The sequence below is a fragment of the Bombus vosnesenskii genome, unplaced genomic scaffold (genome assembly GCF_011952255.1).
Source record: "Bombus vosnesenskii isolate JDL3184/JDL3185 unplaced genomic scaffold, Bvos_JDL3184-5_v1.1 scf7180000014542, whole genome shotgun sequence".
Taxonomy (NCBI): Eukaryota; Metazoa; Arthropoda; class Insecta; order Hymenoptera; family Apidae; genus Bombus; species Bombus vosnesenskii.
The window spans coordinates 26,686-52,446 of record NW_022883509.1 but is presented as its reverse complement, the minus strand read 5'-3'; the positions used below and the strand labels follow the sequence as shown (position 1 = coordinate 52,446).

At 38.8% G+C, this 25,761-nt stretch overlaps 1 protein-coding gene and 1 long non-coding RNA gene across 2 annotated transcripts; one reads left to right on the top strand and one right to left on the bottom strand.

Annotated features, from left to right (window-relative positions):
- Positions 1-1,615: 1,615 nt before the first annotated feature.
- LOC117240097 lies at positions 1,616-3,368 on the top strand. Its single transcript, XM_033505976.1, has 2 exons — positions 1,616-1,675; positions 1,715-3,368. Exons 1-2 carry the CDS (start codon positions 1,668-1,670, stop codon positions 3,366-3,368), a joined length of 1,662 nt encoding a protein of 553 aa, XP_033361867.1. The 5' UTR covers positions 1,616-1,667.
- A 13,539-nt stretch (positions 3,369-16,907) lies between these two features.
- Positions 16,908-17,341, bottom strand: LOC117240096. The gene is made up of 2 exons (XR_004494630.1): positions 17,274-17,341; positions 16,908-17,191 (listed from the first exon to the last, which is right to left on the bottom strand). It is a non-coding gene; the product is annotated as an uncharacterized LOC117240096 (long non-coding RNA).
- Positions 17,342-25,761: the final 8,420 nt, after the last annotated feature.

Below are 25,761 nucleotides of genomic sequence, written 5' to 3'. Positions count from 1 at the left end.
ATTTACATCGAAGATTTTCATTAGTTCTCTGATAGTCATTACTTCGCTCACCGCTTCCGATAGAGCAACATACTCTGCATACGTCGAGGCTTTTGTCACACACCTTTGTTTTTTAGACTTTCATCCAATTACATTTCCATACCATCTAATTACATACCCAGAAGTCGATTTCCTATCTATATGATCTCCTGCCCAATCAGCGTCCACATAACAATCTATCGTTTCGCACTTTTCATTTCTTTTATAATGTAGTCCTAAATCTCTAGTCCGGTACAAATATTTCAATATTCGCAAGGTATATTTAAAATGTGTCTCGTTACAACAATCTTGAAATCTGCTCAGATAATTCACACTATAACTTATATCGGGTCTGGTATTTACACTAATATACAGCAATGCGCCAATTAAATTCTTGTATCCAATGTCCTCTCTATTTATCTCAGCTTTTTCAATTTTTAAGTTGGTCTCCATAGGTGTACAGTACAATTTGCTGTTATGTATGTAGTATCGTGGACGAAAGGCCTAAGAAATATCGGGCGAACTATGAACAATGTCGCGAGAGCCGAGGCGTCGTCGGGCCCATCAATGTGTCATCGGTCTTCTCAAGTGCATAGTTTCGTGGAAAAGACCTACGTGACCCTGGCCACGAGCGCCTGCAGAACACGTGTGCGGTGGGCCTAGGAAAAAGACAACGGAATGCGGCAACGGCCAGAGCGTTAGTCGAAAAGCAGAGTGCGAGCGAGTGCGAGTTGAGCGGAGACAGAGGTTGCGAGTGGCGTTGCCGAGAGAGTGTGGATTGCGCTGTTTTCTGTGCGTTTGGCGTGAATAGTTCAGGTTGAACAACAATCGTCTTTTTCTGTCTGATTAACATCTCTATTGTCCACTCTTTGTAAACACATTATATCACGATATTACATTTTTTGGGGGCTCAGCCGGGATTGGACAAGACAGAAAACGAAACGGTTTAACAGAGCTATTCGAGCTAGTTGTGAATTTACCGGTACGCGGTGCGGTAAAAGACGATATCGTTGACGGTTTAAGTTTGTGTAGTGTGAAAAATGGCAAACGTCGGGGACGAGCGATTGTCGGGTGAAGAGGGTTCGACGCTGGAGGAGCTGAGGAGTAAGCTCGCGCGAATGAACCTCCCTATATCGGGTGCGAGGTCAGTGCTGATTGCAAGACTGAATCGGGCGTGTAGGGCTGGACAATCGTGTCCTAAGGGATCGACGGGCGGTGAAGAGCTAACCGGTCAACGAGATCTAGGAAACGTACAGAGAGCTGAGCGTGATTGTAACGAAGATGAGGATGTTGAGAAAATGAATACGAAGGAGTTGAAGGAGCGCCTCGCTAGTTTGGGTTTAAAAACGACGGGAAGAAAAGTAGAATTACGCGCAAGGCTACAAGCGGCCATGGATGGTAACGACATATCGTCGGAAGAAGAAAGCGACGACGAAAGTGAGGATGAAGAGGACAAGAAAAACGCAAGGGGATACAAGAGAGATACGCGAAGGGTGTATCAGGACCGTGCCGAATGTTGTCGAAGGGCATGCGTTGGTTCGACACTGAGTTTTAGAGACGTCGAAGATGCACTAGAGTCGTTTAGTGGCGACAGAGGTGAAAATGTCGAACGATGGTTCGAGTCGTTCGAGGAAGTCGCTGATACGTGCATGTGGTCGGACGGGCAGAAGGCAGTCTACGCCAGGAAGCTGCTGAGGGGATCAGCGAAAATATTCGCGAGCTTCGAGTGTCATGCCAGGACTTGGCATGAGTTGAAGAGGGGGCTAGTGAAAGAATTTTCGAGGAAAGTCAACAGTAGGCAAGTACATCAGAAACTTGAAGAAACAAAAAAGGAGAGTGATGAAGCATGTTTGGCTTACATGTACCGTATGCTCGAAATAGCCAGCCATGTGGACATGGAGGAGGAAGCAAAGGTGGAATACATAGTGGATGGAATAATAGACGACGAGAACAATAAGGCTATATTATACGGCGCGACGTCAATCAAAGAGTTGAGGAAGAGGTTAGTGATGTACGAAGAGCAGAAGAGTCGCAGAGCAAAGTCGATTGTGAAGCCGGCTAAAACCCAGAAGAACGGGAAGCCCAGTCAATCTGTAGACGCAATGAAGAAAAGAAGATGCTTCATTTGCGGTAGTGAGGATCATCTAAGGGTTAAGTGTCCGGAGAGGGGAGAAGGTGTTAGGTGTTCCGAGTGCAGTGGATTTGGACATATTGCAGCGAGGTGTACGGCACGACCGAAAGAGACTTGCGTAGTGTCAAGATCCGAAAAAGGGAAGTATGTGAAAGAAGTGGCGATAGATGACTGTAGGTTTGTGGCATTAGTGGATACGGGTAGTGATCTCACGTTCATCCGATCAGACGAGTATGCGAGGTTAGGGTCACCACCGCTAGGTAAATGCAAGTTTAAGTTCGACGGTTTTGGTTCCGCTGGCAATGAGACCTGGGGTGAATTCACTAAGGTAATGACGGTTGATGGGTGTAAACTGCCAATCACTTTGCACGTGGTTTCAAACAAAATATTGATGAAGCACGGCTTGTTGTTAGGCACTGATTTTCTGGATCAGGTAGAGTTACGGGTTAAACGGGGCGAAGTGACTTTCTTGCGGCTTGACGAACAGACTAACAAAGACGTGTCGGATGTGTTTAGAATTAACGTAGTAGAACAGACTGACGAAACAGACCTAACACACGTACAGGAACCGCATTATCGTGAAGCGATTCGAGATATTATTAAAGGGTATAGGCCGGAGAAGAAGAGAGACGTCGGGATAACCGCGAAAATAGTTCTGAAAAGCGACAAACCGGTAGCGCGAAGACCGCGAAGACTGGCGCCGAGGGGGAACGGGCAGCATGTCGACCAGGTTCAGAAATACCTGAATTCCACCGTAAACAGAAGCACAGGGAAGACTCCTTTCCAGCTACTGGTCGGAGTCGAAATGCAAGTCAGGGAAGAGGCGAAGATTAGAAAGCTGATCGACGAAGAGTGGGCCGCGAGGTTTGAAGAACAACGTCGCGAGCTACGTGAGGACGCGAAGAGGAAGATCGCCGCAACTCAAGAGGAGAATCGTCGGAGTTACAATAAAAGAAGAAAGAGCGCGAAGCAGTATCGAAGGGGGGACCTTGTCGCCATAAAGAGAACGCAGTTCGGCGCAGGGTTAAAACTCGGGGGCAGATTTTTAGGTCCGTACCGGGTCGCGCGAGCCATGCGGAATGACCGCTACACTGTGGAGAAAGTAGGGGAGCATGAGGGGTCCGCGCACACCTCGACGACTGCAGATTTTATGAAACCTTGGGTCCTAAACGCCGAAAGTGACGCATCTGATGACAGCGAGATAGAAGGCAACATCTGAGGGCAGATGTTATTGCAGGATGGCCGAGTGTAGTATCGTGGACGAAAGGCCTAAGAAATATCGGGCGAACTATGAACAATGTCGCGAGAGCCGAGGCGTCGTCGGGCCCATCAATGTGTCATCGGTCTTCTCAAGTGCATAGTTTCGTGGAAAAGACCTACGTGACCCTGGCCACGAGCGCCTGCAGAACACGTGTGCGGTGGGCCTAGGAAAAAGACAACGGAATGCGGCAACGGCCAGAGCGTTAGTCGAAAAGCAGAGTGCGAGTTGAGCGGAGACAGAGGTTGCGAGTGGCGTTGCCGAGAGAGTGTGGATTGCGCTGTTTTCTGTGCGTTTGGCGTGAATAGTTCAGGTTGAACAACAATCGTCTTTTTCTGTCTGATTAACATCTCTATTGTCCACTCTTTGTAAACACATTATATCACGATATTACATGTAATTTATATTTGTTTGCTAATGATTCTATGTATTTCTTTTGGCTTAATCTCATTTCATTTTTTAAATAATCATACTCTATATTTATTCCAAGATATTCTTCTACTTCACCTAAATCTTTCATTTCAAATTTATCAGTTAATAATTTTTTTACACTTTGTATCTTCCCTTTGTTTTTACTACAAATCAACAAATCGTCTACGTATGTTAACAAATAAACAACATTTTCTCCCTCTCCATAAGTCTATAGGCACAGCTCTATATTGTTCTTCTTAAAACCTAATCTCGTCACATACTTATCAAAACACTCATACCAGTCCCTCGGACTTTCTTTTAACCCATAAAGCGCTTTCGATAATTTACAAACTCTATTCGTTCCGTCCGCATATCCCTTTGGTTGATTTACATATACCTCCGAGCTTACTTCACCATTTAAAAAGGCAGTTTCTACATCCATTTGCTCAATTATTAATCCATTTTGACAACAATATGATAGCAATATCTTAAAGGTCTGATTACTCGCCACTGGAGAATATATGTCATCGGCTACGTCTCTTTGTTGAAATCCCCTTACCACTAATCTAGCCTTATACCTGTCCTCTGATTTTTTCGTGTAAACCCATTTTACATCTAATACTTCTTTGCCTTTTACCCTTTCTACCAATTTCCAAGTTTTATTCTTATAGAGACATTCTATTTCCTTATCCATAGCCTGTTTCCAAACTTCATTATTTTCACAACAAATCGCCTCCTCAAATGTACGAGGGATATCTACTTTACAATAATTTGCATGCATCTCGCAAATATTTTCCTTTTCTGGATACCTTACTGGAGTTTTCTTAATACGTGTACATCTCCTAGGAGTGTTTGAGCTTTCAATACTACTATTATTTTCATCTTTCCTACCTTCTAACTCTTCCTTATCCATACCATCCAATGAATAGTTATCTTCGCTATCATTTCTATCTGCCTCTGATGAATTTTCCTCAAAACCGATACATTTAGTGTCTGTCTCTATGACCTCTACATGTCTAGCTATTGTTATTTTCCCACCTAATAAGACTCTGTATCCTACTTCACTATATCCTAACAGAATTCCCATATCTGCCTTCTTATCCCATTTAGAAACTCTTTTTTGTTCTGGCCTTCTTACAAAAACTTTACTTCCATATAGATGTAGATTTTTAACACTTGGTTTTTTCCCGAAGAATATTTCAAAAGGTGTCTTTCTTTCTATAGTATTCGCTAATATTCGATTTTTCAAGTATGCCGCTGTACAAACTATTTCCGGCCAGTACCTTTTATGTACTTTCGCTTCCGCTAACAAGCAACGCGCCATGTCCATCACTGTTCTATTATACCTTTCCGCTGTCCCGTTTAATTCATGTACGTATGTTGGGCAATTATTTATTCTTATACCTTTATCCCTAGCAAATTTATAAATTCGATTATTTAAATATTCTTTACCATTATCGCATCTTAATATTTTTAACCTCTTGCCCGTTAAATTTTCGGCTTCATTTACGAACTGTACGAAAGAATCAAAGACCTCATCTTTTGATTTTATACAATAGATCCTAGCTATTTTACTATAATCATCGATAAATGAAATGAAATATTTTTCTCCATTGAATCCGGTAGTCTTAAAGGAACCACATACGTCCGTATGAATAATTTCCATTATTTCCCTAGTCTTAGTTCGATTATTTTTGAAAGGTAAGTTATGCATTTTGCTTTCTATACACACCCTACATTTCAAAAATTCCTTTTCAAATTCATTCGGTATGCCAGTCACTAGTTGCTCTTTACCCAAAATCTCTAAATATTTAAAATTTACGTGTCCTAGCATCCTATGCCATCTTTCCTTTTTACTCATACCACTACGTTCGGCGCTGTTTACTAAGTGCTTCTTCCCTTTCAATATACTTTTTATTCTATATGTCCCATTCTCTTTGAACGCTACAGCTGTAAGTTTATTATCCTCATCTATTACTTTCGCAATATTTCCTTTGGAAATAACCGTATTCTTATTGTCTGTTAGTTTACATAAACTAATCAAATTTGCGGACATTTCTTTCGCGTAAAATACTTTCCTCATATTTATTTTATTTTGTTTTCCGAATGCTTCAAAATAACTTATAACATTCCCAACTTTTGTCGCTTTTATCGATCTATCATCGCCTAAATATATATTTACCGGTTCTTTTAGGTCGATAGATTTATCGAAATAATTTATATTATTAATTATGTCATCGGTACAACCGCTATGTAATAGCCACACTATTTCGTTCTTACTTATTTCATTCGTCTCACTGCTGTTTGCTGCGTGCGCCGTTGCTGTCCATATGCCTGCTCTTGAGTTTCCATGCTCGCCCGTGCCGGTTCTTCATTGACGATGAAAGTTTCCACGTCCTCTGCTCGTATTGCCTTTGTTCCCTCTTCCTCTGTTTCGACCACGTGTTGGCCCATGCCAATAGCCGTTACTGCTTCCCGCTTGGACGCCATTTTGACACTCTCTCGCAAAGTGTCCTAATCTTCCACATCTGAAGCATCCTTCCTTTTTTGCAGAAAAGGCGTTGGTTTGCCTTTCTCCTCGATTGGATTTATTTTTCTTCTCTGCTATCTCTATTTTATTTTTTACATACGCTACCGTTTGATCCTCTTCTTTCAATGCGTCTATTATGTCCGCTATGTAGCTGTATTCTTCGGGTAACGTATTCAGCATGTAATTCAGCTTTTCCCTCTCACTTACTTGTGCGCCCGCACTTTTTAATTCATTGATTAATTTCTCAAAATCGTTAAAGAATGATGCTGAATCACTGTAGTTCTCCAGTCTTATGTTTTCCAATCTCCTTCTGCATACGATCTACAGTGCCGTCGACTCTTTCAAGTACATTTCATCGAACCTTTTTATTATATCATACGCCGTTTTTCCTTCCCTAACATACTCCAATTGTCTGTTCGATATTGCACTATAAATTATATTAATCGCCTTCAAATCCTTTTTGTCCCAGTCTTCATCGTCTCTTTCGTTCTTCATTCTAGTTGTAACAACCTCGCATTCCTTATATTTGAGAAACATCGTGATTCTTTGCTTCCACATTCCATAATCCTCACCATCGAATATAGGTATCATGATTTCCGATCTCTCCATTTTAATTGATTCTTCTTTTTTTCTTTTCTTACTCAAGCGTTCCTACGTGCTCGAAGTATATTTTTTCCTCTGAAAGTTTTTTTTTCTTTACTGAAAACTCACTCGCAAGATCGTAACCACGCACTAAATATCTTGCAAAACTAGTAACCACGCTCTGCTACCATGTTAAGGAAATTCGAGGATTTGGAAATACAAATTATTGACTATATTTCCCACACAACAGTTATACATCTATATTACTCTCTGAAGAACGTCTTGCACGCACGCTGGTCGCCAACCGACTATCCTAGATTCTTCTAACATCTGGCAACAGTCTTTTGTCTCCACTAAGACCTTGACGCCCTCTAACCCTTACACACACACTCTCATGTACAGTGTAAATGTATCACTTCCCTAACAGTAAAATGTTACAACTGTAATGGAAACCACCCAGCCAGCTATAAAGGATGCGAAATCAGAAAACAATCACAACGTAAACAGTTTCCACCACTTGGCAATAGATCAATCAATAACTACCAACCACAACAAAGTATAACGGATAATTAAGCAACATTGAAAGCACAAAATGAACCAAAAGCTATAAACGGAAACACCGATCCCCAAGGAAACCGCAGCTACGCGCAAGTAACCCAAAACATTAGACAAACAACGCCCACAAACAAACAGAATCAAAGCAACAACACCGAAGACGATACAGAAATCAAAGAAATGCTCAAACAATCCATTAAGGGTACAGAGATATTAAGAAAAATGGTAAGTGAGAAAAACACAATACTAAGGCAACAAGTACAACAAACAACAGTCATGTTACTACTCACAAACTTGCTAAGTAAAAAATAAAAATGGACATGCTTGAAATAGCAGCATGGAACTCTAACGGACTATAACAAAGGGCCCTAGAAACTAAAATATTCCTGTATAATAATAATATCGACATACTACTCGTATCGGAAACATACTTCACTATAAAAAGTTACATAAAAATACCGTACTACACAATATATGATACCAAGCATCCCTCAGGAAAATCACACGGGGGGACCGCAGTAATAATAAGAAACGACATTAAACACCACTAACACAGCCAAGCTAGTAAGGAATATATACAAGCAACCACCGTTACTGTACAAACTAGCAGCAACCATTTACAGTTGTCAGCAGTATATGTACCACCGCGACACAAAATGACATCACAAACGTGGGAAGAGTACTTTCAACACCTAGGTGGCAAGTATATCGCAACGGGAGACTACAATGCGAACCACACGCTATGGGGATCAAGAATTACCACACCTCGAGGTAGAACCCTGGAAAAATACATTAACAACAACCTCAATATATTATCCACAGGAAGACATACTGGCCGACAGACCTGAGCAAAATACTCGATTTTGCAGTTACAAAGGGACTAAACGCAAATAAACTAAAAATAACACCCAGCCTCATTGCATGCAGCCCAATTGCTTACAGAAACAAATTAATACTTTATAGCAATCCAGGGACACTATGCAACAGAACAACCAAATGGCAAATTTTTAAAGAAATAATCGAGAGCAAAACCAGTTGCAGCATCCCATTGGAAACACCCGAACACGTCGAACAGGCAGTAACACCATTGACAGAAACTATCCAAGAAGCATCATGGACAACCACTATACCTGAACCAACCAACAGACAAACAAAAATAATTCCATCAGACATACTTGAAAAAATTAGAGAAAAAAGAAAAGCGAAAGCAAAATGGCAAAAACATAGAACATGAGAAAACAAAAAATACCTAAACAAACTTGCAAAGGAAATAAAAAACAAAATAAAAGTGCACAACAATAACGAATTCACAAAATTCATAGAGTCACTCTCTGCTCACGAGAACTCCAACTACTCCCTATGGAAAGCCACGAAAAAAGAAGAAACCAATAAAACTAGTCACAGCAATCAGGACGGCAGACAACACATGGGCAAGAAGCAACGAAGAGCAAGCTGAAGAATTTTCCAACCACCTTTGAAACATATTTATACCACATAATATCAACAACAGCAACCCCAAATGTCATACAGACGAGAATGCGTTTACCACTAGTACCTCAACTGACAACCACTATACCATACCTAAAACAACAGCACAAGAAATTAGAAACATAATCGAGAAAACAAAAAACAATAAAACACCACGAATCGACCTAATCAATGGTAAAATCTTGAAAAACCTTCCGCCAAAAGCGATAACACTAATGACAATAATATTCAACGCAATACTAAGAATCCAATACTTTCCTAAACTGTGGAAACTAGCACAGGACATAATGTTACCTAAACCAGGCAAAGAACCACACCAAACTGCATCTTACAGACCAATATCACTACTTCCTGTGTTTTCCAAAATACTAGAGGAAATAATATGCAACCGCATAAAACCAATAATATAGAAGGAAAAATTAATACCAGATCACCAATTTCGATTCAGAAACATACACTCCACTATAGAGCAAATGCACAGGCTCATTAAAGAAATAATACTAGCATTAGAAAACAAACAATACTGTACAGCCCTCTCTATGGACATAGATAAAGCATTTGACAAAATAAACCACGAAAGCCTACTACAAACAATCAGGAAACAATTTCCGGAGCAAATATACCAATTAATAAAATCTTATTTAAGCAGCAGAACCTTCGTAATAAAAATCAAGGACACATACTCTGAAGTTAAAGACGTCAAGGCAGGGGTTCCGCGAGGAAGCGTCTTAGGATCAATACTATACACAAAACATACCAACAACTACTAATAGCAAAATACTGACACCCACGGACGACACAGCTGTACTAGTCAGGCACACTAACCCAGAAATAGCAGTCAAATTACTACAAGAACATATCACAAAAATAGAAAAGTGGCTGCAAGATAAACAAATAAAAGCAAACCCCGATAAATGCAACCATATTACACTCACACTGCGAAAACAGACACCATCAAACATCCTACTGAACGGCACGCACATACCGAAAACAAGGCAAGTCAAATACCTAGGACTAGACCACCTAGAAACACAACTCACATGGAAACAGCATACTAAATCAATAATAGACAAAATACAGACAACAAGGAGACAAATGCATTGGCTAACAAGTCGAAAATCCAAATTAAGCATAAAAAATAAATTAAAAATATACAAAACGATCATAAATCCAATCTGGACGTACGGAATACCACTATGGGGGGCAGCGGCAATGAGCCATATAAACAAAATAGAGACAATACAAGCTAAAATTCTTAGAACAATAGTAAACGCCCCATGGTACGTTAGAAACGAAGGCATACGGAAGGACCTGGGAATACCAATGGTCAAAGAGAAAATTAGCAGACACGCAGAAAAATACAAAGAAAGAATAGGAACACAGCCAAACTGGCTAGCTGCGGAAACGATCAACACCTCAAACATGGATAGAAGGCTGAAAGGGAAATACCCAGCAGACCTCACAAAGGACACAACCAAACAAACACGAAGATGGTATCCCACTGGGGGTAGCTACCCACATAATAATCTAACAGCTAAAAAATTCTACCAAATGTCCAAACTGGACAAATTGTGAATCTAATCTGTAAAATAAAAAAAAACCTGTGATCTGAGTTTAGATCTCAGTTTAGAGTGATACATCTCCTAAAAGGATTAAGAGATTTTTTAACAAATTCCCAAAATAACAGTGAATTTTAGAACAAAGATAATGGAAATACATAAACATCTTGTTAATAACGACGTGGGTATACTGAACTAATGCTAAAAAAAGTTCTCTTTGTCCAACGACCTCTTGATTCCTATACAACCTCTCCTGGTTATCTTGCGCACGCGTTACATTCACGTACCGTTACATGCATTGCCATTCCATACTTTTCGTATCCTTTTTATACTGTTACTTGAATATAGAATTATATAAAAAATACAAGAGCACAAAGATATAGAAAATATAAAAATATAAAAATAAAAGATTACAAAACTGTCAAAATTACAGAAAATCAGATTAAACATTAGTACCTATATTCTACATTCTTTTTGTATTACATATACATTTTTTACATTATAAATGTCGGGTTTACATTAGAATTAGGGTTAGGGGCGTGAAACGAATCTTCACTTGGATTACACATTGTCGTTGTGCAATAGGGAAGACATTGACTAGTGCAACTGCGATTATTATAGAATCGGACAAGTAACCGTGGTAATTAGATACTCGAGAAACTAATGACAATGATCCTAAGTGCAATAACGAATCCGCGGTCAACGGAATAGTGGATGTACAGGCTCACAAAATCTAAGTCGGATGCGTAATATTCACTGGTCGTAAAGGGTTACTCCTTTCATCAGTGAGATCGCGAGCGAGAATGCCTTTCCCGTCCCGATGATGCCACAGAGGAAAACTATAATGGGGTGTGTCTAAGGACACGAGATCATCGGATTCGTCGAGAAAAGCCTTCGTCCAGAAAGTAAGGGAAATTGGCGTTGCTGCTAATTGGTCAATCTCCATATCGGTAGTTAGAAAAGGATGCTAGCCGCCCTTGAGGGAGGGTTGCTAGTGGGAGACGTCGTTCGTGGAAAAATAGGTCTCTCCTGTCTTCCCGTAACTGGGACAAAGACTGTGTATCTGTTGAAGGATTTTAGGTAACTAGATATTAGTGTTTATGACGGTCCTCGGGCTAGCCGATCACGTACTGTGGAGACGCGTCGACATCTGGTAAACATCCTGCCCGGAGAATAGGATCTGCGTGTGGCGAGCTACGGGACAGAAACCGTTGGAATGTTTACTGCCATGTGCCGCTACAAATCTTTCTTTTAAGGATAGCTATAGGATTACTTAATGCCTTTGTTAGATGGAGAGTTCGTCCCGTTGACCGCGGCTACGTTCGGCGACTAATTGTCGCCTTGAGCCCAAGCTCATTGTCACAAGTCTCAAACAAATACAATTGGTTAGAATGACGGCAAATCGTTTAGTTACAACTGTAGATTTTAATTACAATGTTTTTATGGATTTTCCCGAGGTTTCAGAGGGAAGGCACCGGTGTCCTCTTATCTCCGACATATATATATATGTCGAGGTTGCATTGAGGATCAGGTTGGGGGCGTTCGGCGAGTTGACCTGAGGGGCAGCCATCGTTGCGATATCACGCAAACACCGTTTATTAACACAAATATCGAGAGTACAGAACCGGCGATCAACCTGGGGATTAGATGCTCGCGGTACTGGTGACGATGGTCTCCGGTTCGGTTACGAATACGCGGCCGACGGGGTGATAGATATGCTTAGTAGAACTCAAACGTGCACTGCTCCTGATCGTAAGACGCTCCGTGCTTCCTCGCTCAGATCTCTAGCAAGAATGCCCCAGTGCCCGTCCCGAGGATGCCCGACCCCCGTGTCTCCATCGGTCGCTTTTGGGACCAACCTGCCTGTCCATTAGGAAACTCTTAATTGCCGGAAGTGACCTAGGTTTTATGGCGGGTCCTCGGGCTAGCGGTACTCGTGTCGCGCAAGTGCCTCAACTTTGGGTATTCATTGTCTGAGGGGCCCGTTGGAATGTTTTACTGCCCGGTACTTCCTGTACTGGAGGTCATACTATCGCTCTATACCTTTGCTAGACAAAGCGCCCGTCCCGTCGACCGCGGTTACGTTGGGCGACGGGCCGTCGCCCCGAGCCAAAGCTCACCATCACCAGTCTCGAACGATTACAATCGGATTAGCTAACTGTCATCGTTTGACTACAGCTATAGTAGACCCTGGAGTACACTGTTGCTGGACTATCCCAAGTTCTAGGTGTTCCGGTGTTCTTCTCTCTCCGACATATATATATATATATACATTTTAAATGTTAAGGTTATCTATTTTATGTTTGTTAAATATATTTAATTTTATATTTCCCCCTTTTTTTTAATTAATAATATATCTATATATATATATTTTTTTTACATTTGCATTTGACAGTGTAGTTGCGCATAGAACATGGCTGCTCATAAATGTCATTAGTAAAGTTATAGTGGCGGGTCTTTAGTTTTGTTATCGAAGTAATTTTCCGTCTGTCGCTCGTTTTTCCTTATTCTACCGCAATTAGAACATTTATTTATTAATATTGTTTAAAGTGACAATAGTATTGTTCGTGTGAATATACATATATATTTATGTTGTGTGTCATTTTAATATGACTAATGTTTTGTAATTCTTCGATAGCGTTATTTATTGTTTTGAGTAGTTTATTTTATAGAGTGTTCGATAATATAAAACATACGCACACACACACACACACACACACATATACGTATTCATATGCATATTTCTTCTGGCAGTGTAGTATTCATACGAAATGAAATGTCAATTATTTATTTTATATTAACTTCATTTAACAAGATAGAACACGCATACGCACACGTATATATGTATATATTTCTGGCAATGTGATTTTCATTTAGATTCCTTAGCGATATAATGTGTATTTGAGGTTATGTGTCAATCATTTGATTTCATATATACATATATATCTTGTATTGTGGCAACATAGTATTGAAGGTTTTGTTTCTAGATTATTGTGTGTTTAATGTGTGTTTACATACTTGTGTTTGATGATAGAATTCCTCAAGTCGTTGCGGTGTTAATTATTTTGAGCGTTTGGCCTATCGATAGGTTGTCGCTTAGTCCCAAGTGTTGCGTTGTGTGTTCTATTTCTTTTGTAGATTATTAGTAGTGGTTTAGTTTAGAATATAGATTATTTATATATTTATGTAGAGACATGCATGTTTCGTAATGTAGTTCTTATTTTATAACTCTTTACCGGAATGTAGGCTGGTTTTAAGTATGTATCTTAGATTACTAATTTGATTTAATAATGTAGAATGCGCACACGTTAGTAGTAATTTAGTTTAGAATATAGATTATATATATTTATATATAGACATGGATGTTTCGTAATGTAGTTCTTATTTTATAACTCTTTACCGGAATGTAGGCTAGCTAAGTATGTATCTTAGATTACTGTTTGATAGAATGCGCACACATATATATATGTTTCTGACAATGTAACTTTTATTTCTTTAATAATACAATATTGTATGTTTTATGTATTCGTTAGACTATTAGTTTTTGACTTCATATATACTTATATTTCATAAATTGATAATATTGTATTTGTTGCATAGTATTGGAAGTACTGTCTCTAATATTTACTAGTTTATTACATGTCTGGCATATATGTTTATACTTATATGTAACTCTCCAAGTTGATTGATTAAAATATATTTATATATACATGTATTCCTGGCGTTTCAATTATTTCCCCTTTTGTAGTTATTCTTATTTCCTGGTTTATTTGTTTGGTTCGTAACTCGTTCAATCCATTAGCTGGTTCTATTTATTTTATTTTATACTGGTTGGATTTATATTATATTGAACCACAAGTTTTCAAATTGCAAGTCGGTTATTGGTAGGTTTATTTAGAGTTGTGTGTATATGTGTTTTGTTTATTGGTTGGATCTATTAGTCGCCCTCGTTTTGTTAATCCTTCCTTTAGTTTCGTAGCGCCGTGTGTTCGTTTGTGCATTCAAATCCTTATTCGCGCGTTTTGTATAGAATGGTTTTCTTGTTCTTGTTACGGCGCGTGCGGAGCGCGGGACGTGACACCCCCGCCCTTGGAGTTCAAATTTCCAAAGGAAATTTGACTGGTGGTGTCTCTGAGTTCGCTCAAGGCGGACGTAGATGTCGTTGGTTGTTGAGTGACTACCGGTGTTATCGATATCCCTTGAGGTTGTGATGTTTGATCATCGATATTTCGTCTTCCTTTGAGGTATAGGAGCAGGTGGGTGACTGATCCGCATATTGCTCCTAATAGGGCGATTCCACATCCGTAAGTTTCACGTAACTGGTATCCGTATATGGCTATATCTATTATCGTCTTGATTAATTTAAACATTACGAGTATTCCAAATATTGCTGCACTGACAGTTCCAAATTCCATGAAACCAGTCCATAAGCTTGATACGGTATTTTTCGCTATTGTCGTTAATGTGTTTTCGTCCATCATTCCCAGGATGTTTACTGTTCCAGGGACGATTGTTTTTCCTGTCGCTCCTCTGGCCAATGTGTTCAAGACTGCAGATTTTTCTGCCGGGAACATGACGTGGTCCCGTAGTGCGTCGAGGTCTTTTTGGGTATATATTCCGCTCGTGGCCAACGACGATGGTGCTGAATATCGCCACGTTTGGCGCACGTCCGGGCGGAGTTCCTGTGGTGTGATTCCCTTGCCAAACGGATAGCTCCGAGTAGCATTCTGTTGTATGTCGTACCTTTACTTGTACCGGAATGCATTCGACTATATGGACCGCTTCTCCTGTGATCAGAGCCATGTGTCCTGGGTTTTGGTTATGGTGTATGCAAATTCGTCGGGCGGTAAGTTTGCCAAGCTTAAAGCGTTCTCTATTAGTTTCTTCTGTGTGGTGCGTCTTTGTGTCGGTATATCATGGTATAATGTTGTCATTTGTCATTTTACTTTCGAGTTTATTAGAAATAAGAATAACCTTTTATTATTATTAATATATATATATATATATAGAAAAAGAAAATTTTTATATTTATATGTATTTTTTTCTCTTTTTTTTTCTTGTTGTTAAAACCTTTGTTTTATTTTAGGTTTTACGTACATGTTATCAGTGAAAATAAATATTATGAATGCTACTTGGGTTATAATTATATACATATATGCATACGTATTGGTAAGTAGTATAGATGAGATTTGTTTTATTGTTATGAATATATAAGTATATATTATCAATAGGAATAGATATTACAAATATAGCTTGTCTTTGAATATATATATATGTCGGAGATGAAAGAACACCGGAGCCTTTGGAATTTTGGATAATCCCGCAACATTGTAACCTAGAGTCTACTATAGCTGTAATTGAACAATTGTAGTTATTCAACCCGATTGTAATTATTCGAGAATTGTGATAATGAGCTTGGGCTCGAGGCGACAGTCAGTCGCCGAACGTAGCCGCGGTCACGGGATGAACGCTTTGCCTAACAAAGGTATGAAGTAATTCTATAGCTCTCCTTAAAAGAAATATTTGTGGCGACACGCGACAGTAAACATTCCAACGGTTTCTGTCCCCTGGCTCGCCACACGCAGACCCTATTCTTCGAGTAAGATGATTGCCAGATGTCGATGCGTCTCCGCAGTACATGTTCGGCTAGCCCGAGGGCCCGTTATAAATCTTAAGGTTTAGTTAACTAAAGTCCTTCAAACAGACAAACGGTCTTTGTCCCAACTACGGAAAGATAGGGGAGACATATTTTTCAACGAGCGGCGTCTCCCACTAGCAACTTTCCCTCGAGGGCGGCTAGCATCCTTTTCTAACCACCGATATGGACATTAACCAATTAGCAGCAATACTTTCTGAACGAAGGCTTTTCTCGACGAATCCGATGATCTCGTATCCTTAGACACACCCCGTTATAGTTTTCCTGTGTGGCATCATCGGGACGGGAAAGGCATTCTCGCTCGCGATCTCATCGATCCAAGAGTAACGCCTTCGCGATCAGTGATTTTTCTCAGACTTAGACTTTGTGAGTACGTTCTGTTGTCATCCCGTTGACCGCGGATTCGTTATTGAGCCCGAGAGCATCGTCACTAGTGTCGCGAGTGCCGAACCGCCGTGATCAATTGTTAAGACTGTAATAATTCTATCATTGTAATAAACTACGCCTGTGTGTACCGTATCAATGGCTAATCCTCGAGAAGATTCATTTGACGCCCACAACCCCATTTCCAATGCCGATCCGACATATATGTGCGTGTAATGGTAAATATGACGGCTTATTTTTATGAGTCACTTGCATTATCAATGGAAGTGAGTGTTATAAATATCGCCTACTTTACAACATGCGTGTATATATATATTGGTAGATATAAGTGAGAATTATATGTATAGTTATAAATGTTGTTTGTTTACAGGTGGATAGCAAAAGTATTTGGTTTCGTGGGTGGCGTACAGGTGCCTTACAGTTCTACGGTGCGGATTGCTATTCCTTGGACTAAAAAAATTTCTTTCGAGATGAGTCAGATTATTGTAACGATCATGCATGGGAGGATTTTCTGCAGAGATTCAAAATGCTCTCTGGATTCCTCGTGAAACGTCTGGACAACACCTACATGTACTTCCATCCGTCGTTCAGAGAATGGTTGATGAATTCGCCATCCGTTCTGCACACACATACAAAAATAGTTAATGTATATATATATTATTTATTTTTATTTTTTTTTTTTTTATAAGCTTCGTTCGGACCTGTTCCTTTGTACGAAGACTGTATCCCTGTATATAATATAATATATATAATATGTTATGATTATGTTAATTGTTATTTATTATATATATATTGTAATATCGAAAAATAAGGATAGAAATTTTTTTTTTTCGATTACTTACAATTTATTAATATTAAATTGAATATACAAATATAAATTGGACAGAGAACGATATTTAACGGAAACTAAATGCAATACTCGTATCTATATCGAATAACTTTACAGTTATTTGATCACTCTCGTCACAACGAATCTAACACACACACTCTGTCTCTCTCTAACAACTCTATCAATTCTCACGACTCTACTCTTCAACGACTCGAAAACTCTAACGACTCTACTCTTCAACGACTCGAAAACTCTAACGACTCTACTCTTCAACGACTCGAAAACTCTAACGACTCTACTCTTCAACGACTCAATTAGCTCTAACGACTCTACTCTTCAACGACTCAATTCGCTCTGACTCTCGCAACACAATCCTGCCCGGTCGTGCTCGTTCTTGCTCTCGTCCTCTCACACACATACACACTTTTCGACTCACATACTCTGGCCTCTCGATTACCATTCCTTGAAATATGAAACCGTACCTCTGTTTTGACGCTGCTTATCCTTTCTCGCGTCGCTGTTACTAGGCGCTCTTGGATGTAAACAAACCACGAAAGACGACGTACACGGTTTTTTTCTATTTTCAACCGACCTCTAATTCAAATCTATTCTACGATATTACAATATTTTCCTTATCTCTCTCTTTTTTTGTTTGTTTTTTTTTTATTAGTACCTAACATTGCTATTATGATGCTGTATTACATTGCATTGGCTATTATTTGTATGTGCGACGAATTTTTCAACATGGCCGCTCGCGTGTCTCTTTGGTATGGCGTTGGTTTAATGTCAACAGTAACGTGTTGTTGAAATAGCTAATTAATTGTTAATCATTATAATTTTATTTAGTAGTGTTTTTGTAATATTGTTTTGTATTTCATGATATTGTCTGTGTCAATACCGTGTGCTACTTTAATGTGATAGCATGGATTGTATTGTTACCGAATTTCAATAGTCATTGTTTTGATTATACGTGACTTGCATTTATGTAAGTCTTGTTTAATTTAGTTAATGTTTTGTGTATTGTGTTACCAGTTATTTTCGTGTAGCATAACTTTATTCCTTTGCACCGAGTTCAGTCATGTCTTGTTGTTAATATTTAGTTAGTCTATCTTGATTAATTTCTAACCTATTTCTGTGTTTATTGACTTTTCTTATTTTCCCTATTAATTTATTATTGCTTGTACTTGCTATTTGTTATTATTTTATGCATGATATGAATTAGTTCCCTTATTAATGATTAAAATTTATTTGTTAGATTAACATTGTCTGTAATTCTTCAGATTCTGCTCTTTCGATGCTGCGTCACTTACCTGGATCGTTCCCACAACATCATCCGATTCTTTGATATGCCTTGGATACTTACTACGGCTGCCTTCTACTACGGCTGCCTTCAATCGTCTTATATCTGTGGTCATAAAGGTGGTGTTTAATTTATTTAATTCAATATGTGTATAATGCATTGTATGTGCGACCGCTATTGGGCATTACAAAATAACATAACAATACTACGTAGATTAATGCATAACAAAATATCCTTTTACTGCGGTTATATTTATTACTAACTCTCAATTAATCTATCTTGATTATTTTTTAACCGCTTTCTATACTTTATCAGCTATTTTATTTCTTCTTATTAACCTGCGAAATTCATGCATGTACACTTCCTTGTATAGTGATTAATTGTTCACGAGGTAGGTTGCACTTTCACTCTTTTAGTTATTCGTTGAACTAACACGTTTTACGTTCAAACAGTAATTGGAGCACTCATAATAAACCTTTTCTTTTCAAGTTTCCGCTATCTGTGTTATTCAACGAACAGTGCCATGTTTCCACAGTATTGTTATAACATTTAGTACTGTTGTATTTTGCATTAAGGCAATTGAAGTTAATTTGTTCATTTATTTTTCAGCTGGCTGTTGTACATGGTGTTCCGTAAACAGGGAGCCATAACCTATTTTGCACGTAAACCTTCTCGTATGATGATTACTTGTTCACAAGGTAACTTTCACTTTCACTCTTTTAATTATTTATTGAATCAACACGTTTTATATTCAAACAATGATTGGAGTACACATGATAATTTTCTTTTTTTTCTTTTTAGGTGTTCGCTATCTGTATTATTCGACGAACAGTGTCACACCTCCTTTTGATTTATCCACAATATAGTTATAACATTTAGTAACCTTGTATTTTGCACTGAGACGATTGAAACTAATTTATTCACTTATTTTAGGTAGCTGTCGTACATTATGTACCACGAACAACGATCCATAACCTATACTTACACGTACACTTTCTTGTATGTTGATCACTTGTTCACAAGGTAACTTTCACTTTCACTAGTTAATTATTCATTGAGTTAACACGTTTTATATTTAAACAATAATTGAAGCACATATAATAATTTTCCTTTTTTTTTCTTTTATGTTTTCGCTATCTGTGTCATTCGACGAACAGCACTACAACATACACTACTGCACTACGTTGCCCACTGAAATCACTTTATTCATTGTTTATTTCGATTATGCGCTAGTTTTAACTTGTTTAAGTGCACCGTTCGCGGAATCCCTTTTTTACTTCAATCTTGACGTTTTGGTTCTGCAAGATTTCTAGCACTTTGTGTGGTCCAGTATATTGATCGGAGAATTTTCCTTTACTAGGTTCTTTTAGTAAATATATCGAATCTCCTATTTTAAAATCTTGAGGGTTGATTCGTCGATCGTAATATTCCTTTGATCTTAGTTTGGATTTTATCAAATTTTCTCTTGCCATTCGTTGTACGGTGTAAATTTTATTGAACAGATCTTCGAGATATTCTGAGTATGTTGGTTCCATGTTCTCTTCGATTATTACTTCACCAGTAGGTTCTCTGGCTAGATGTCCAAAACTAATTCGTGCGGGGAGAATTTCGTTCCTTTCCTTCATTTTAGTTTTTATTTTGCGCCAAGACGCAAGTTTACTGACATCGATCCAATTATCCAATTGCTTGCTAATAGCATTCAAAATACAAATTTTTGAAAGTGCCGCAGCCATATTAACCCAAAAATATTTTGTATATAGTATAGCGTGATACCATCTATATTTTCCTGGGGGAATCATAAGATCGGCACTACCTACTATGTTACCTACGTCAAATATTAGATGTAGTAACCAATAAAGTATTTTTAATCCAATTATAATCCAATGGCTAGCGTATTCAAGTTTTTATATATATCTTCAACTGGTGATTCCCTATTTTCTCCCTTTTGATTTCTTTGGGCTCGTTGAACTTGCGTTTCTTCAGCTTGAAAATGTTTAGAATCCTTTTCCTTAGTTACCCTTTTTCCTTCTTTATTTACTTTATTCACAACACCTTTATTTTTCTCTACCTTTTCAGGATGAATAGTTTCACTGGAAGTGCTTATTATAATTAAATTATTATTTATTTGTATGGAACGTTTAGGAATATTTTTGGTAGATTTGGAATTATTCTTTGAATTTTTATTACAAACCTTTTTGCTTATAGATTCTGTTTTGGATTTAGGGATAGCTATATTTTTATTTTCTATAGTGTGATCTTCCTTGCAACTTAATGATTTGGCTTTGAGTTCGATAAAGTTTCCTTCTGATGGTTTTATAGAAGTTTTTGAGTGAGATACACTCGCTATCTCTTTTCCTATTATGGTTGAGACATTCACGAAATTCGTGGAGTCTTGCTTTTGTATCTTTGCCAAGTCGAACGTGGAGAGGCAATTCGCACTTCCCAGCGGGTCCAATATCTCTGTGATATTATGCAGTGGATAAGCATTGCCTGTCGTCTCGTCGTTCAATTTCCTAGTTTCTGCTTCGTCTGAAAGTTCTTTGGCACTAATATTATTTATCTTGTTTGGTAACTCAGGAAATTTCTCACTCATGATCCTGTCTATGGCACCGTGCGTCCTCTTATTATTTAACGTGACATTATCCCTTATCACAGCAACGGAATGGTGTTTGCATTGAAAAGTTGATTGGTTGAAATGATCAGCATCTCTCTTTTGATTTAGATCTCTATCGAGGTATTTATTTATGCATTTTTCTTCCCAAATTATTGCTCTTGCTTCTTTTCTAACATTTTCTTCTATTCCCGGGTTGTTTAGATGTTTCCGCGACGGCGGTACAAATCTCCAGTTCTGGCGGTTGTTTCGGTTATAATTATTCGAAAGTGTCGAATGTTGGTATCAAATTCTATTGTTCACTTGTTTTAGTTCTCGTGTTGCTTTCACGGCTTGGCGGTACGCATCGTCCAAGGATTGGTATCCTGTTATCTTTACTCGTAAATACACCTCGTTTGGAAGCCCCTTAACGAAAGCTTCCCTCGTGTCTCGATCTATCCTATCTTGAAATACGGTGCCGTACTCGTACCTTTCCCCGTTCATTATCGCCAGTCTGAGATCTTTGACGCGTCCTATGTAGTCCAAAATATCTTCTCCTGGTCGTTGAAATATTGTAGCTAATTCCCCTTTATATTCGTTAACCGTTTTTCCCGGACCGAACATATCTTTTAATTTATTCCCGAAATCGTTTAAACTTATTACTTCTGTGTCTTCTATGGCGAGAAATGCGTGTCCGCGAAGCTTATTCGTTAATAATTTTACTAACTGAGATTCTTGATGCCCAGGAACCATGTTTCGTGCGCGCTCGCATGCTCTTAAAAATCGAAATACCGAGGGTCGATGTCCGTCGAACACTGGTACTGTCTCTATTGCATCTTTTAACTTAATTGGTTGGGGATTAACTTCTATCGGTATTGTCGCTTGGGAAATTATCGGCGATGATACGGGTGTCTTGATTTCTTTTTTTATTTTCAGTGAACGCACATCGTCTTGTAATTTATTCATTGTTGTACTCATGTCGCGAAAATTCGCATCCCATGCTTTAAGTTTTTCCGACAACATCAAGATCATGTCTTTGTCCAACGATTCTAATTTAGTCGACATTATTTCTTAGGTATATATTTTATCGATAATCGTAACAACTTTAATTCTTTGTGGAGCGAATCGAACCGTTTAAACCAACTTTAATCCTCCGTGAAGCGGATCCCACCGCTGCCACCAAAAATTTAAATCTCTAATGTTACGTATCAATTTGTTTGTTTAAATCGATCAAATCTTAAGTTTAAATTTTACTGAAAAATTTTTTTTTTCGTTTGAGTTTGAATTTAATCTGAAGGGAAATAAACTGAATTGATATTATTGTGTATGTAATACTGATTTAGATTTCTAATTAATACGGTAGTTGCTGCCACCAGAAATAGTCTAAGGACTATTTCAAAATATTTTATTTTTTATTATTTTTTTTCGTTTAATGGGTAGCGTTAACTGACGCTTAATGCAACTGGTGAACGATTTCCACTTTTCGGCTAACCTGCTATGTGCAGGGATATTGGCACGGGAGAGGATTAAAGCTGGGAACAATAAATATTTGTCCTCGTTAAACGGATTTTTATTTGAATGTAGAATTGCTTAGATTATTACCTTTATATATATTTTATTAGCCGGATATATATATTTTAGCGTTGCTGGATTGGATAGGAATGTGAGATTTTTCGTTGTTTTATATAAATTTATTTTTACGTTTGACTTCTTCTTCTCTTTTAATTTCGCTGTAGTAGTTTGCCGTTAGAACCGAAACTCAATTCATTTACTACGATGGATTCTGTTACCATGATTTTCTTGCCTTTTGAGTTTAATAATCGAGGATGATTCTAACGATCCTCTCTGTGTGGGACTCGTGTGATTTCGCAAGCCTTGCCCAAAGACGGGTAATATTTTACCAACAGTGGGAGGAGGAATGCGAAGATCGATGGGTGTTTTCGATAATCGAAAACACCGTTTGCACAAGCCAACACAGCGAACGATCCTTTGGTTAAAGTTTCGAAGGGAAATCGTTCTGCTATTTCTCTCTTACAATCGCATGCAATGATGGCAAGAATATCGGTTAATAGCAATGCCGGTATTGCTCTTAATTTTCGATTGACCCCGACGATGTATTTAATGGTCCTCTCTGTGCGGGACTTGTGTGATTTCGCAAGCCTTGCCCAAAGACGGACAATATTTTGCCAACAATGGGAGGAGGAATGCGAAGATCAGTGGGTGTTTCAGTAGCTGAAAATACGGTTCGCACAAGCCGACACAGCGGACAACTCCTTTGTTTAAAGTTTAAACAATGATTCTATCTTCAAAACCGTTCACGAAAATAAAACGAGATCGATGATAGGAAGTTCTAATTCGATTCTCGAGGGCAACGAGATTATCAGAGAAGAAGGAAATTTTCAAAATTAATTTTCTTACCTTGAGGAGTAGGTGCTGTCTGGTGCCATTACCTCAGCTGCTCCGGTGGTCGTCGAAGTTTTTGTTGGGTTTATTACTTGAACTCGAATATAGTTTACTATCAACTTTTACTTTATTTATCTATTTCGATACAGACTGAACAATTTACTAACTGGATTAATACCGCAATTACAATGCGCGTTTCTGTCTAAGCGATGAAATGAGGACTTCAAAGATAAAATCTTTCTTTTACTTAGTCGCGGTTCTCTTTTCTTGACCGAAAAACTAAAGACCCCGAAACGCAAAATACTATACAAAATTTCTAAACGCAATGATGAGCGCAATAACGAACGTAGTAACAATGAACACAAAATATAATGAGCACAAGAATAATGAACGGTAATAACAATGATCACTATAATAATGAACGCAAGGATAATAAACGTAATACGAATGATCCGTAATAACAATGAACACAAAATATAATGAGCGTAATAAGAATGTTCACCAGAATAATAATGAGCGCTGCTCTATGTTGCTTCGCTTATTTATAATGCCATCCCCCACGGGGTGGTGGTCCACTGGGGGTACGCTTCCGTGGGAATCGGGATGTTGCAGTTTGGGTTTCTTGGAATCGTACGTGACAAAATGTAAATTCCGTATTTCGACTTAGTTTTTATCGGTCCTGTGCTTCTGCTGAGCTAGCGTCTAGGAGGCTTGAAGCATTCCATGCTGATCTAGTCTTTTCCGCGAGAAACTTCTATGTTTTGTACCGTGGGAATTACCCGTGTTTCTTCGGCGCGTGCAAGGGCCGGCGGCTGCAGCATCATTATCACCTCGATGTTTGCTCGGGCAACACGCGCAATTCCGCTGCTCTCCCTTCTTCGAGTTATTTTTCGTAAGTTTGGATATTCGCATATTATGGTTGTTTTTGCGATTTTAATGTTTTTTCCTTTTTTGTTGTTTCCCTAGGCTTCGGTGATCGTCGTTCGGACAATGTTTGCGGAGGCATTTCCATCAGAGGTTCCTTATTATTATTATTTTTTAGATGTATTTTGTTTTATATACAATATATATATATATATATGTCGGAGCGGACATTAGAATTAGGGTTAGGGGCGTGAAACGAATCTTCGTTTGGGTTACGCGTCGTCGTTACGCAATAGAGAAGACATTGACTAGTGCAAATACGATTATTATAGAACCGGACAAGTAACCGCGGTAGTTAGGTACTCGAGAAACTAATGACAATGATCCTAGGTTCAATAACGAATCCGCGGTCGACGGGATGATAGATGAACGTACTCACAAAATCTAAGTCGGACGCGTAATATTCACTGATCGTAAAGAGTTACTCCTTTCATCAATGAGATCGCGAGCGAGAATGCCTTTCCCGTCCCGATGATGCCACGGAGGAAAACTATAATAGGGTGTGTCTAAGGAAACGAGATCATCGGATTCGTCGAGAAAAGCCTTCGTTCAGAAAGTAAGGGAAATTGGCGTTGCTGCTAATTGGTCAATCTCCATATCGGTGGTTAGAAAAAGATGCTAGCCGCCCTCGAGGGAAAGTTGCTAGTGGGAGACGCCGCTCGTTGAAAAATATGTTTCCCCTATCTTCCCGTAGTTGGGACAAAGACTGTTTGTCTGTTTCAAGGACTTTAGTTGACTAAATCTTAAGATTTATAACGGGCCCTCGGGCTAGCCGAACATGTACTGCGGAGACGCATCGACATCTGGCAATCATCTTACTCGAAGAATAGGGTCTGCGTGTGGCGAGCCACGGGACAGAAACCGTTGGAATGTTTATTGTCGCGTGTCGCCACGAATATTTCTTTTAAGGAGAGCTATAGAATTACTCGATACCTGTTGTTAGGCAAAGCGTTCATCCCTTGACCGCGGCTACGTTGGGCGACAGACTGTCACCTCGAGCCAAAGCTCACCGTCACTAATCTCGAACAATTACAATCGGATTGAATAACTACAATAGTTTAGTTACAGTTATAGTAGACTTTAGATTGCAATGTTGCGGGGCTATCCAAAGGTACCGGTGTCCTTTCATCTCCGACATATAGA